The following is a 12,030-nucleotide window of genomic DNA, read 5'->3' on the forward strand; positions in this document are numbered from 1 at the left end:
GTTACAATTTGATACCCCTATTGATTGTTTTCAACACTCGCTCTGTTCACGCACCACTTTCTTTGCATGCTTACTCTAACGTTAACGAAGAGCTTGAATCTATCTCCAATCAAGCCTTACTGTACTTTACTTTTTCGCTTCGTCTTGTAAACTGACACTTCGAACGAAATTACACATTGGCCAAAAGCTTCCCCCGAAATCCATGTCGTACCTATGATGTAATTGTTAGCCAAGTCTCTCTTTACGTTGGCTGGTTTAAATATTTATGGCGGTCTGTATCTAATAGGCGTGACCTCGATCAAATTTTCCAGCGTGATATGCCAACATCCCGTGGGCAAACTTGGCAATTGCTGTTCCACCTAGCAAAATACCAGAATGAAAGAGTAGACCATGTCAAAATAAAATAATACATACCAGTAGTTAGCAGCAACACAAATTCCATCCTCACCACAACTTTGTCCTACTTTGTGATACCACAATGCTGGTAAATGCAGCATATCTCCCTTCTCCAAAGTCACATGCATTGGCTGAGCTAGATGCGAGTATTTGGTAGGGTTTCTGGATGGTACATCTGGATCCCAGGTCGCGATGGGCACTTCCGCTGAAGGTGAGTCTGATTTGATGGTGAGGGTGGCGGGGTCGGACGTAGAACGGACGTAGGAAGTGGAGGGAAGAGGCACTTCATTGATGCAGGGGTGAAAGAGAGGCGGAAGTAGAGTAAAATGTTTTTTTCCGAGAATCTGGACGTAAATGTTTTGGTAAGGGTCTTTGTGGAGAGAGGTGATGGAGTGCGAATTTCCTATCCACTAAATCATGTGTAAGATATGGTTCTTGGGAAAAGAGGGTGGGCGGTACCGACGAGGTTAATGGCATCGGGATCTTGTTGGAGTGCTATCCTGGCGAAGGATATGTCCTGTTCAACATCAGAGAACAATGAAGAATATTCATTGCGAAGGTTGTCATTCTCTGTTTCGTGTTAGACCAATGAATAGTACCAATGAATAGTAGCTTTATGCTGGATATGGTTTCTTACGTGTTTGAGCATATCTCACTTCTTCCTCGTTTCTCTCATGCAATTCTTGTTGCGAGACAAAGTCGACGAATTCCGGAAAAGATTGAGGTTCTTCCCAAGGCTTCACAAAAACCAAATCCCCGTCTTCGTTGAGGGTAGGAGAGTCGGCATTTCCATGGGGGGTTACTGCTACGTTCACTTCATGTGACGAGAGTGTGGATCTGAGATAAGATAGTGACCAAGTAGATGTTGCTTTCCACTGGAGCCATAAGCATTAACACATAAAACGCGCATACCTTAGGATATACGGAGCAAGTGTAGCATGGGGCAAAAAAGGGAGTAGAGGGGGTGCTTACATCCGAAGCGAAGCCTCGTACTATAAACGGCCGATTCAGGGCAACGAAGCGCATAAATTCAAGGGCTGAAGGTGCCTCATCCAAAATAGTTATTGTGGATGAGTTGAGCTCGTTGTATGTAGTCAACAAGTCCGTTATTGGATCTGATGAAAGAGCGTCCATCTCTGAATCTCAAGATGATATTGTTAGTTGTCAGAAGAGTAAAGGGTTGATGTTGCCAAATTTGGTCTCGTGGGTTTAACGAGTGAAAGATTTTGATGTGGAGAAAATTTGTGCTGGATGCAATGCCAGTAAAGCATCATATCAATAAATCTCATATCATCGCCACTAACTCCAAAGTTTTTTACTCTGACATGATACTTCCAGGTCGATTTGTTTGAAGACATTAGAAAAATTTACAGGCCAGGAGATGAGCAGCGAAGGACTCCGTGGCATCGAGAGCAGATCCAGATCATAAAGGCATTCATAATTGGTGAAAGTTGATTTACCTATAAACTCCTATAAATAATACTCTTTACCATTAAAAACTCATGTGCTACATAAAATATACTAATCGCCTAATGCGTCGTGAGTGAGTTATAATGACCCCTGGGGTATACCTGTTACGCCGAACAAACAATGGAACTCGTGCTCCTCGTAATTGACTCGTAGGCACGAATCTTTCACAAAATTGAGACCATGCCGAAAGAAATACTCTCTTCGCTCCGGAGAACACCGATTCATGGCCAATATTCTACTCATCTTCATCGTCATAATTATCTTCTACATCTGCCCATCCACAACCCCACCGTCTTCCTCCAGTCTCCCCACCCATTCTCAAGTCTCTAGCATCTCTCCCCTCTCTCCAACATCTAACATTCCAGTCATCGTCTGCACAAATAAGTTCGCCATTGCTTGTCCAACTCAGCGAGCTCACTTCTCTTGCATGCCCTCTTATCAGCGCTGTTCCGTGGGTATAGATAGGTACTGGGTCTTCTGCTGAAGTGTCTTTCCTACTTTCCCAAAGAGCTGAATGAAGTCTTCCAGATCGTGACAAGGACGTGGAGCTTAGAGTTCGGGACTGTCGAGCGACGCCTTCAAGTGGAATAGAAGTATTAGCCTTTGTGCCGAGGTAGCGTTCATCGGTGGGAAATAGAATTGGTGTCCCATCATTGCTACCCACAGCTAGAAGCTCGGAGTTGCCATTGACAGGTTTGCGAATTGCAGACTTGATATAAAAGTTAGCAACGTGGAAAGAAGGATGTCGCAATCCATAGAGCGGGCCCAAGCCTTCTTGTGCTGCCCGTTGAGCTGTTCGTTTTCCATTACCACTTTCAAACTCAGGTGCATGTCCGAGAATAAGATGCGAGGTTGAATATGCGTAGACAACATTGTCCTTGCAAACACTGTAAAACCTGCTTCCATCGTGACTCATGCTGAGAGATGTAATTCCAAAAGGACGATTGCCGACATGGCTAGGGATTTGTTTAGTATATGCAACTGGTTGGCTACTTTTCCGCTTGTTGGAACAGTTACGGATATCCCAGAGCTTGACAATAGAATTTGATTCTGATCCCGTGAGCAGTAAGTGCTCTTGACCTGGTGGTAGGAATTGAATACTCGTAACGGATATGTCACCGATACGTTTGTTTTTAGAAGCAGAAAGAGAGCGCGAATTTGCGGTGGGTTTCGGTTCATGTGAGTGTGAACCGTGATGAGCATTCAAAATGCCGTTGACATTGCCACAACGTGGAATGCTTTCACCTGGCAGCTTCTGCATCTCCATGATCGGGCCGTCATCACCCTTGCACCTTAGGTCCCAAATCTGAACACTACCATCTCTGCCCGAAGTGGCAAGCACGTTCTTGTTGTTCGCTCCCGGTTGAAATCTGACTTGTTTCAGTGTCGCACTATGGTTCGCGAGGATAGAGATTGGCTTCTGTGTTGTCATGTCTGAAACCTTGGCAGAAAGATCTCCGGATGCCGTTGCTACTAAAGAATCATCGTCGGAGAGTGAAAGATCGATGATCGCGTTCTTATGAACCTGCCAGCCGAGGTATACACTGCTGAAGGAAGGCTTTCCATTCTTCTCGGATTCCACTAATCTGATACGTCCTTCATCGTCACCAATGGCTACTAGAGAATTCGTATTCAGGCCGGCGTTACAAAATGGTATGCTGTCCCTGCCACCCAAGAGACTCGAAGTATGGCTCACATCTTCCGGTCTACTGTAAAACGATGCAGTCTCATCTCGCCAATCATTGACAGCGTATGATAGATTGGTTCGTCTCGATCTGGAAGTGCCCAAGCTCAATTGCAATAACCTTGCACTCAAACCACGATTCTCGAAGGGAACAATGCGCTCCAACGGTTCTCTTGAAACAGGTTCAGTGATGTCTTTCCCCTCCACTCCCTCTTCCTCCACATCTTCAAGAATCGACTGCGATTTTGGATATGTAGAGGTTATCTTCAAAGAACCATAATGCGATTGTCCATACTGAGTTTGATCTTTGAACGAGCAATCAATGTCTGACCCTATATCCGCGCCGACATCACCATGAGTCGTCTTCCTTCTTTTAAATTCTCTAGGCATTGAAACCAGTTCCTCATTTTCCTGACCTGGAAGATCCTTCATGTTGTTGAAAGGTTTTAGGGGGCTGGATTGTGTTCCCTGACGGTTGTTGACTAAAGCCTTCAGGGCTCGGCCGGAAGGTGAAGAGATTGACATTGTGGCAGCCTTATTGTCGAAGAATTTCCTAAATCTTCTCGGTGTAATTGATGTTTGTCGACGTTCTTTTTTTGGTGTTCCCACTCTGATCGAAGGGGGGAGCTTTGGAAGCTGAGGAGAACCCATGGTCATGTCCGGGGGAGAGGATGGCAGATCCATGGAATGGGATGAAGGTGAGAGAGACATAATTACAAATTCGAAAGAAGTGACAATTAAAGGGTTGTAAGTGATTTTCAAGAAATACGCAACCGCAAAGGCAAAGGTATGCGCATGCACATATCGAGTTACCAGGTATCTTATGAAATAGAAGTACAAAATAGTAAAAGCGAGATAGCCACGGAAGAGACGCGAGAAGCATCTATTGGACGTGTGCCACTTTAAACTTAATCCCTGGTTCGCGTTTTATGAATCACGCTACATAGGAGCTAGCCCGCTAGGTACGTTTTTTCTTTTTCTCATATCTCACGATCACGTGGAGATAAGCGTCCCTTTGATTTTTTTTTGATTTCTTCATCGCCAGGAGATTAAGAGAGCTGAATTTACTTACCTCACGTCTCTCAAGTAGGTATCTTCGTCACAACCCGACATCATGGGTATCCAGAAGAAGCATGGTAAAGGTCGTCTCGATAAATGGTACAAGCTTGCCAAGGAGAAGGGATACAGAGCTAGAGCTGCTTTCAAATTGATTCAATTGAATAAAAAATATGGCTTTTTGGAGAAGAGTAAAGTTTTGTTGGATCTTTGCGCTGCTCCCGGAGTGAGTATATTCTTTAAGACATGTCTGGATTTCACTGACTTGGTGATGCGATAGTCATGGTGTCAAGTCGCAGCAGAGACAATGCCAGTGAGCAGTTTGATCGTCGGTGTTGATCTTTCTCCCATTAAACCAATTCCTCGAGTTATTACTTTTCAGAGCGATATTACGACCGAGAAATGTCGCGCTACCATCCGTACACATTTCAAGTCCTGGAAGGCAGATACAGTGTTGCACGACGGAGCTCCTAACGTTGGTACTGCTTGGGTTCAGGATTCTTTCAATCAGGCCGAATTGGCCCTCCAATCTTTGAAGCTTGCAACAGAATTTCTTGCGCCAGGCGGTACATTTGTTACGAAAGTCTTCAGATCCAAAGATTACAATAGTTTGCTGTGGGTGTTCAACCAATTGTTCACAAAAGTCGAAGCAACGAAACCTCCCTCTTCCAGAAATGTTTCCGCGGAAATTTTCGTTGTATGTCAAGGATTCAAGGCGCCAAAGCATCTTGATCCCAAATTTGTCGACCCTCGACATGTTTTTGCAGAACTCTCGGATCCTACACCCAATAATGAAGCCAAAGTTTTCAATCCAGAGATCAAGAAAAGGAAGAGAGACGGTTATGAGGACGACAATATGACACAATTCAAAGAAATCCCGGCCAGCGAGTTTATTCAAACAACCGATCCCATTGCCATTCTTGGTAGCATGAATCGCCTCAGTTTTGTACAACCACCAAATGGTGATGTAGCTCTGGCCGCACTGGATAAGCTGCCAGAAACGACAGATGAAATTCGCAACGATTGTGCAGATCTAAGGGTCCTTGGAAGAAAAGAATTCAGAAACCTTTTGAAATGGCGTTTGAAAGTACGAGAAAAGTTTGGATTTGCTACTAAGAAGGGCGCAAAGGCGGAGCCAGAAGAAGTGGCCGAGGTAGAAGATATGGATGAAGAGTTGAAGATCCAGGAGGAACTACAGGCTATGAGCGAGAAGGAGAGCGCTCGCAAGAAGCGTGAAAAGAGAAGAGAAAACGAAAAGAAACAAAGGGAGATTGTTCGGATGCAGTTGCATATGACAGCACCAACAGATATCGGCTTAGAACAAGCAGGACCAAACGGGGAAGGTTCTATGTTTGGACTGAAAGCAATAGACAAGGCCGGTGCTGCAAACAAAATTGCGAAAGGGAAAATGGCAATTTTGAAAGAATCCGACCCTAGAAAGGAGGAAGGTGGATATGCCTTTGAAGATAGCGAGAGCGACGATGAGCAAGATCGACTTGACAGGGAGCTTGACTCAATGTATGAGATGTATCAGGAACAAAAATCAAGTGCCGATGCAAAGTTTCGCGCCAAGAAGGCAAGGAAGGAGCATGAAGATGGTGACTGGGAAGGATTTTCAGCAGCGGAAGAACAGAGTGACGATGAAAATTTGGAAGAGGACAGTAGCGATGATTCTGATGACGAAGGGCCTTCCAAACAGTCTTTATTGACTGATTTGGAACGAAATGAGAAGAAAACAGGTGGGCTTTCGAAAAGAGCAACTCAATTTTTCGACCAGGATATCTTCAAGGATATTGGAGGCATCCCCGAAGAGGAATCAGAGGAAGAGGTCGAAGAGGAAGATGAAGAAGTTCAAGCCGATCTCGATGAGCTTATGAAGGACAGGGTGATCGAAGAGGAAGAAGAAGACGAGATTATGGAAGAAGCACCCGAAGAAAGTGATAGCAGCGATGATGAAAATGGGTTCGAAGTTGTCAAACGCAGAGAGGGTGAAGAACAGTGGGAAGATGAAGAACCTAAAAAGGATGGGCGACTAGGTATGTGGTTTCTTATCCCGGGGCTTTTATAAATTTACTAACATGACCTTCCTTAGACATCGACATCATCACTGCCGAGGCTATGACCCTCGCTCAGCAAATCGCTTCTGGACAAAAATCAATGTACGACCTCGCCGATGAGAGCTTCAATAAATATGCGTTCAAGGACCGTGACGGTCTTCCCGACTGGTTCCTTGACGACGAAGGCAAGCACGATAAACCGCATCGCCCAATTTCGGCTGCCGGTGCTGCAGCTATCAAGGAGAAGCTCCGCGCACTGAACGCTCGACCAATCAAGAAGGTCCGCGAAGCTAAAGACCGTAAGAAGTTCAAGGCAGCGCAGCGACTCGAAAAATTGAGGAAGAAGTCTGCATTGTTAGCTGATGAAGAGGGCATGACGGAGAAGGAGAAAGCGAATAGCATCGGAAAGCTGATGAGCAAAGCGGCAAAGAAGAAGCCAAAGCAAAACGTTAAGGTTGTGGTCGCTACTGGTGGTAATAGAGGAATTGCGGGTAGACCAAGGGGTGTCAAGGGTAAATACAAGATTGTGGATGCTAGACTGAAGAAGGATGTCAGGGGTCTCAAGAGGGCGGCTAAAAAGAGAAAGTGATCTATTAATTAGTGGCGTTTAATGTTGGGTGTGAGAATGAGGATGCGTTTGTAAAACACATTAAAAAGAAAACTCACACAAGTGTCTGGACATAATACACTTGATAATCGATATCTCATGCTTCAACACACTATGGACAGGGGAATGCGCAACAAAATATAAACCTCGGAGATTGCCTATGTTTCCAATTGTGAACTACACCATTTTTATGTTGCCATGAAATCACAGAGCCTAAGAAATCATTGATAGTCGAATTTGCAATGGAAGATTGAATGAAAGTATTATGAGTTTTATAAAAGAGGTTCATTCAACCTCAATATGCAATTCGTTGCTTCGGTAGTCTGCTTGCATTCTCATCGCTGATCCAGAACCCTCTAAAATTACTGCTTGGTCTATTATGTAATAACCAGGAGTTCCTGACCTTTGATCTACATGTTCCCTTGGGCTTGATAGAAACAGATATACGCATAACCATCGCCTCTAGTATGGCCTGTATAATACAATGATCAAGCAATAGCGCCATTCCTCCTAAGATTTGGGTATCCCATCCGGTACCTAGAAAAAAGCAATTTCAAAGTGAACCTCAACTCCTGTTCTCCTGTTATCACTCCTGAAGTCATGAATCGAATGCTTGGTAAAGCTGTTAGTCAAGGAAAGAAGCTCCCATGAGCACAAAGGTGGACGCCTCGTCTCAACCTAAAATGGACTTTCATAGCAAGACGATGGCGATCATAGAAAGGAGAAGGAAAAGCGATATCGAGCCATGAGGTCCTGCGGTTGCTGCTGTGGTAGCTTCGCTCTTTTTGTACACTGTCTGATTGTTCGTCTCGTTCTTTTGGTTACTGAAGAAATATGTACTTGCTGAAACATTACCGTTGTTTCCATCCGGATTGGGGGCTGAAGTTTGGTCTGGAATGGCACAAATGGCATTTTCAGCCCTAGGATCTTTGCATCGTTTTGTCAGACTTATCTCGCGCATTGGATCCGAGGAATTAAAGTAGGCTTTCACATAGCTAACTGAGATGACCGCATCGTGTGATGGTGGACCTGAGGACCACAAAGGGTTACCATTGCTCCATTGTGTGATAATCATATGACCAGGAGATGTCGGAACTGCGGTGCTGTTCATCTTTGCCAGGATTTGACCATCGGCATAGAATATGACGTTTCCTGGGATGAAGTCGATACGATATTCATGGTAGCCAGTGATCGGATTGAAGGGAAGGTTTGCCACAACATAGTTGCCAGTACCAGCAGCGTTGTAGCCAGCTTGGACTGACTGCACCGATTGTAGAACAAGATTGACAGGAAATGTGTTGTTTTCGACGTTGAATTGGGAAGAAAGAAACTCCATATCAATTTCTTGGCTGTCGTTAAAGTACTGACCCATAATTAGTATCTGAATCATAGATGTACCTGCTTGGTCAAGAAGAGCTCACCCAGAAAAAAGCAGCACATGTGCCAGGAGTTAAGGTCAATTTCATAGCAGCTCTATATGTTCCCCAGAGTAAATCTTCACGGGCCGAATCTATCTCCGCAGTCTGAACAAATCCATTGGCAGGATCACCTCCACTAACAGTGAGCTGTACACCGGGATCAACACCAAATTCTCCATCTCCAGACCATGAATTCTCATTAAGTATAGGATTTGACGTGACCTGTTCAATGCTGTAGTTCATACCGTAAGGACCACGTGCAGCAGCAGCCGACATATTAAACTGTTGTCGTTTCCAGTCCGTATCAAGAGTGATATTGGGAGTGTGCAAGAAGTCAGACTCGATAAGATCAGTAAAGATGTAGGGTTCCACAGAGCCGCCGATGGAGGATGAGTAGCCGCATTCACAGTCTGCCGCCGCATGGCCTGCGAAGGACAGGACTATTGGGATAATGAACCGCATATTCAAACCGCGCATTTTAAATGAGACAGAATCTTCTGCGATGATATTATTATTATTGTATGCGGTCAAGGTATTTGGTGGTACAACGAAAACAAACAAGTATCTTCTCTTGATGTACAGGTTGTAGTGTTATCGCAAAATCGCACTGCGTTTGAGATGAAAGTGAAAATTCACCCGTTGACTGAACGGGACAGAAAGTACAAAGTCAAATGGGAAAAAGAGTGTTTGATTTGTACTTGTTGGAAGATAGCGTTTTCCAGATGGTTCAATATGAAAAGATCACCACGGCGGCATTATAGGTGAACAAGTAGTTGTTGTGGTCGTGAATATGAGGAGTTGACGAATACCGGGCAGTGAGCATTGGAAGGACGAAGGTTTATTATTAAAGAAAGAAGTAGTTTTTGAGAAAGAGAAGGGTAAATGACTGATGGAAGTCTGTATTAAGAGAATGAACGAAAGTGTATCAAGTGAGCAAAAAGAGAGTGATGGAAGAAGAAAGAGCGTATGGTGTATCAAAAGTATTGTGAGTTGTAAGTGAAAGTGCAAGTGAAGTTGAAAGCAAGAGCAATTCGAAATCAAGACTGGAAGTGGAGGCGGAAGCGGAAGGCATGTAAGTTTGAATATGAATATGATTATGATTATGAATATAAACATTTACTACTCTCATCTATAAATGTTGGATGATTTGCCTACCTACCTATCTACCTACTTTGATTTTTCTGCGCGTGAATCCAATGAAGAATTTGGTAAATACGCACCTATATATTATATTAATCATAATCATAATCATAATCATGTTGTTAGTAAGGTAGGTATGCAACACAACGCAAAGCAACACAACATAACATAACACCAATCAAATGCAGGAACGAAACCCCTCCATGTTCACTCCTCACACGGGGTTCCATTCTTTTGTCCTTTCCATTCCCTTCTCTTACTCTGACCCTCACTGTTCTCCATATCCATCTGCCCACTAACACTTCCTTGTGAGCCCATAACAGTATAGAATTAAGATTCGTTGATGCTCGATTATCCATCGTTTGTACATGAGTGTTTGCTACCACTCACTTCATTCCTTCCACGTACCTAGATGGTATTGCATAGTGATCGGGAGATAGATGTGATACAAATCTGTGTTGCACCCAACGATGTCGATTTTGGCAACACGGCTCAATGTTGCACAGATTGAATCATTACTTCATCAGTGGAAGACAAAGAGGTCTTTAAACACTCCATTGTCTGCGCTGAATAAGAGCGAAGATGCTCTAGTTACCCGAATTCTATCATGGCAGAGATTTAAAAGAAGTTCATAAGATCAAAAGAGAAATCATCCATTGAGTGGAAGTGATGAATCACGTTTATTGACACTCTGCTCTAGAGGATACTAATAATTGGCTTCTAGCTACATATTGTACTAACTTGCATCCATTTGATCCCCAGCCAACCAATAAAACCAGGCGAAAAATCAGAGGGAAAATTTATCTCCAACATCAAATCACATCGCCCCCTGCCCCCGCATATCATACATGAAACTGTCAAAAGAATTAACTTTAGACACTGGTAGCCAGTCCCGTCATCTTTCATCGCCGTTCACTTATTACTGGGTCATGATGAAGATACATCGAACAAAAGACCGAATGTTCAAAAATGAGCTAAGAAATCCAAGACTTTCCCAGAATCTACTTGCTTGTCTGTCTACTCTTACTTCATTGGGTGTCTTGCTAAAATCACATGTACAGCAATTAGATTTGATAACTTCCATCCCGAGGCGCAGGTGCTAAAGATCGTTTTATGAGACTGCTTGATGCGTCGAATGAACACAACATATTTACCCAATCAGAACCCAAAGAATAAAGAGACTACATGTTAATCTCTTCCGATTGCACACATTTGTAACTAAAATTGTAACTTGGAATGATTCCTACGTCGATTTGGAAATTGATTGTGGGCTCACAGGTTGATCGTTTGTCATCACTAGGCATAACAGAAAGACGGATAAAGCTAGGCTTTGGAGATGGTATAGACTTCCTCACTCGGCTACATGCATTCACCACCCGCCACGTAAGCTGTTGTTCACGTCACGTTTCACTGCGTATTGAATTTTAAAGGGTCAGAAGACGAGGTGTGGGAGTAGACATATAATATTGATTGATAAGACGCTGGTATACCGCCTCGTTTTGCCAGAGAAGCTACGATCAAGACCAAGAATGCTGAGATACTGACTATCTATACATACACCGATCAGCCCAATCACCATTCACCATCAGGTGACATTAAACCTTTCGTGCCCAAGTTGCCTTTTCTCAAGTGCTAACCAACCAACCAATTCCAATTTCCGCCTCTCCTTCATGCAAATAAAATCCATCAAAACATTTCGCAAATAACTATGACCAAGAAAGCGCAAAAGAAGATAGAAAGTAAAAACAAACTCAAAAACCAGATGTATATCGAACAAGGTATAAGGTATCTGAGCTGAAATGGATGACGGAGAGGAGAAACAAAAACAATTAAAAATTGGTAGTGCTAATAGGACAAGGGCAGAAGCAACACCAGTGGGCCAGCCATGAGTATGAGTGTAGAGACATTAGGTGCGCGAGAGCGCGATGATATATGAGACGAAAGTGAAGAAAAGCCCAGTATGCCCGACCAGCCCCGTATTGTTGCCCGTGACCCCGAGAAAGATTTGCTCATGAAAAAAAAGTAATATCCGAAAGTAAAATCGCTATATGCAAAGAAAAGAAAAAGGAAATGCCAGAGATATACCGTCGACCCTCGTCAAAGCCAACAGTGTGAGATGAAAAGAGATGAGGGATATCAAAACCGAGTCTAACAAGGAAAATAAAAGGAAATCATAGCAATCATTAAAAAAGGAACTCAATC

General features: G+C 43.6%; 4 protein-coding genes across 4 annotated transcripts; 1 reads left to right on the plus strand and 3 right to left on the minus strand.

Moving 5' to 3' along the window:
• Positions 1–126: 126 nt before the first annotated feature.
• Positions 127–1,530, minus strand: EAE97_008937 (uncharacterized protein; the record flags this gene model as incomplete). Its single annotated transcript, XM_038879452.1, has 5 exons — positions 127–211; positions 415–806; positions 860–966; positions 1,034–1,271; positions 1,369–1,530. The coding sequence occupies 5 exons, from the start codon at positions 1,528–1,530 to the stop codon at positions 127–129; spliced, it is 984 nt and encodes a 327-aa protein (XP_038729963.1).
• A 571-nt stretch (positions 1,531–2,101) lies between these two features.
• On the minus strand, positions 2,102–4,261 carry EAE97_008938 (uncharacterized protein; the record flags this gene model as incomplete). The annotated part of the gene is made up of 1 exon (XM_038879453.1): positions 2,102–4,261. The coding sequence occupies one exon, from the start codon at positions 4,259–4,261 to the stop codon at positions 2,102–2,104; it is 2,160 nt and encodes a 719-aa protein (XP_038729964.1).
• Positions 4,262–4,664: 403 nt separating this feature from the next.
• On the plus strand, positions 4,665–7,252 carry EAE97_008939 (uncharacterized protein; the record flags this gene model as incomplete). Its single annotated transcript, XM_038879454.1, has 3 exons — positions 4,665–4,832; positions 4,887–6,642; positions 6,699–7,252. 3 exons carry the CDS (start codon positions 4,665–4,667, stop codon positions 7,250–7,252), a joined length of 2,478 nt encoding a protein of 825 aa, XP_038729965.1.
• A 709-nt stretch (positions 7,253–7,961) lies between these two features.
• Positions 7,962–9,165, minus strand: EAE97_008940 (uncharacterized protein; the record flags this gene model as incomplete). Its single annotated transcript, XM_038879455.1, has 2 exons — positions 7,962–8,633; positions 8,692–9,165. The coding sequence occupies 2 exons, from the start codon at positions 9,163–9,165 to the stop codon at positions 7,962–7,964; spliced, it is 1,146 nt and encodes a 381-aa protein (XP_038729966.1).
• Positions 9,166–12,030: the final 2,865 nt, after the last annotated feature.

The sequence above is a fragment of the Botrytis byssoidea genome, assembly GCF_014898295.1.
Source record: "Botrytis byssoidea strain MUCL 94 chromosome Unknown BBYS_019, whole genome shotgun sequence".
NCBI lineage: Eukaryota > Fungi > Ascomycota > Leotiomycetes > Helotiales > Sclerotiniaceae > Botrytis > Botrytis byssoidea.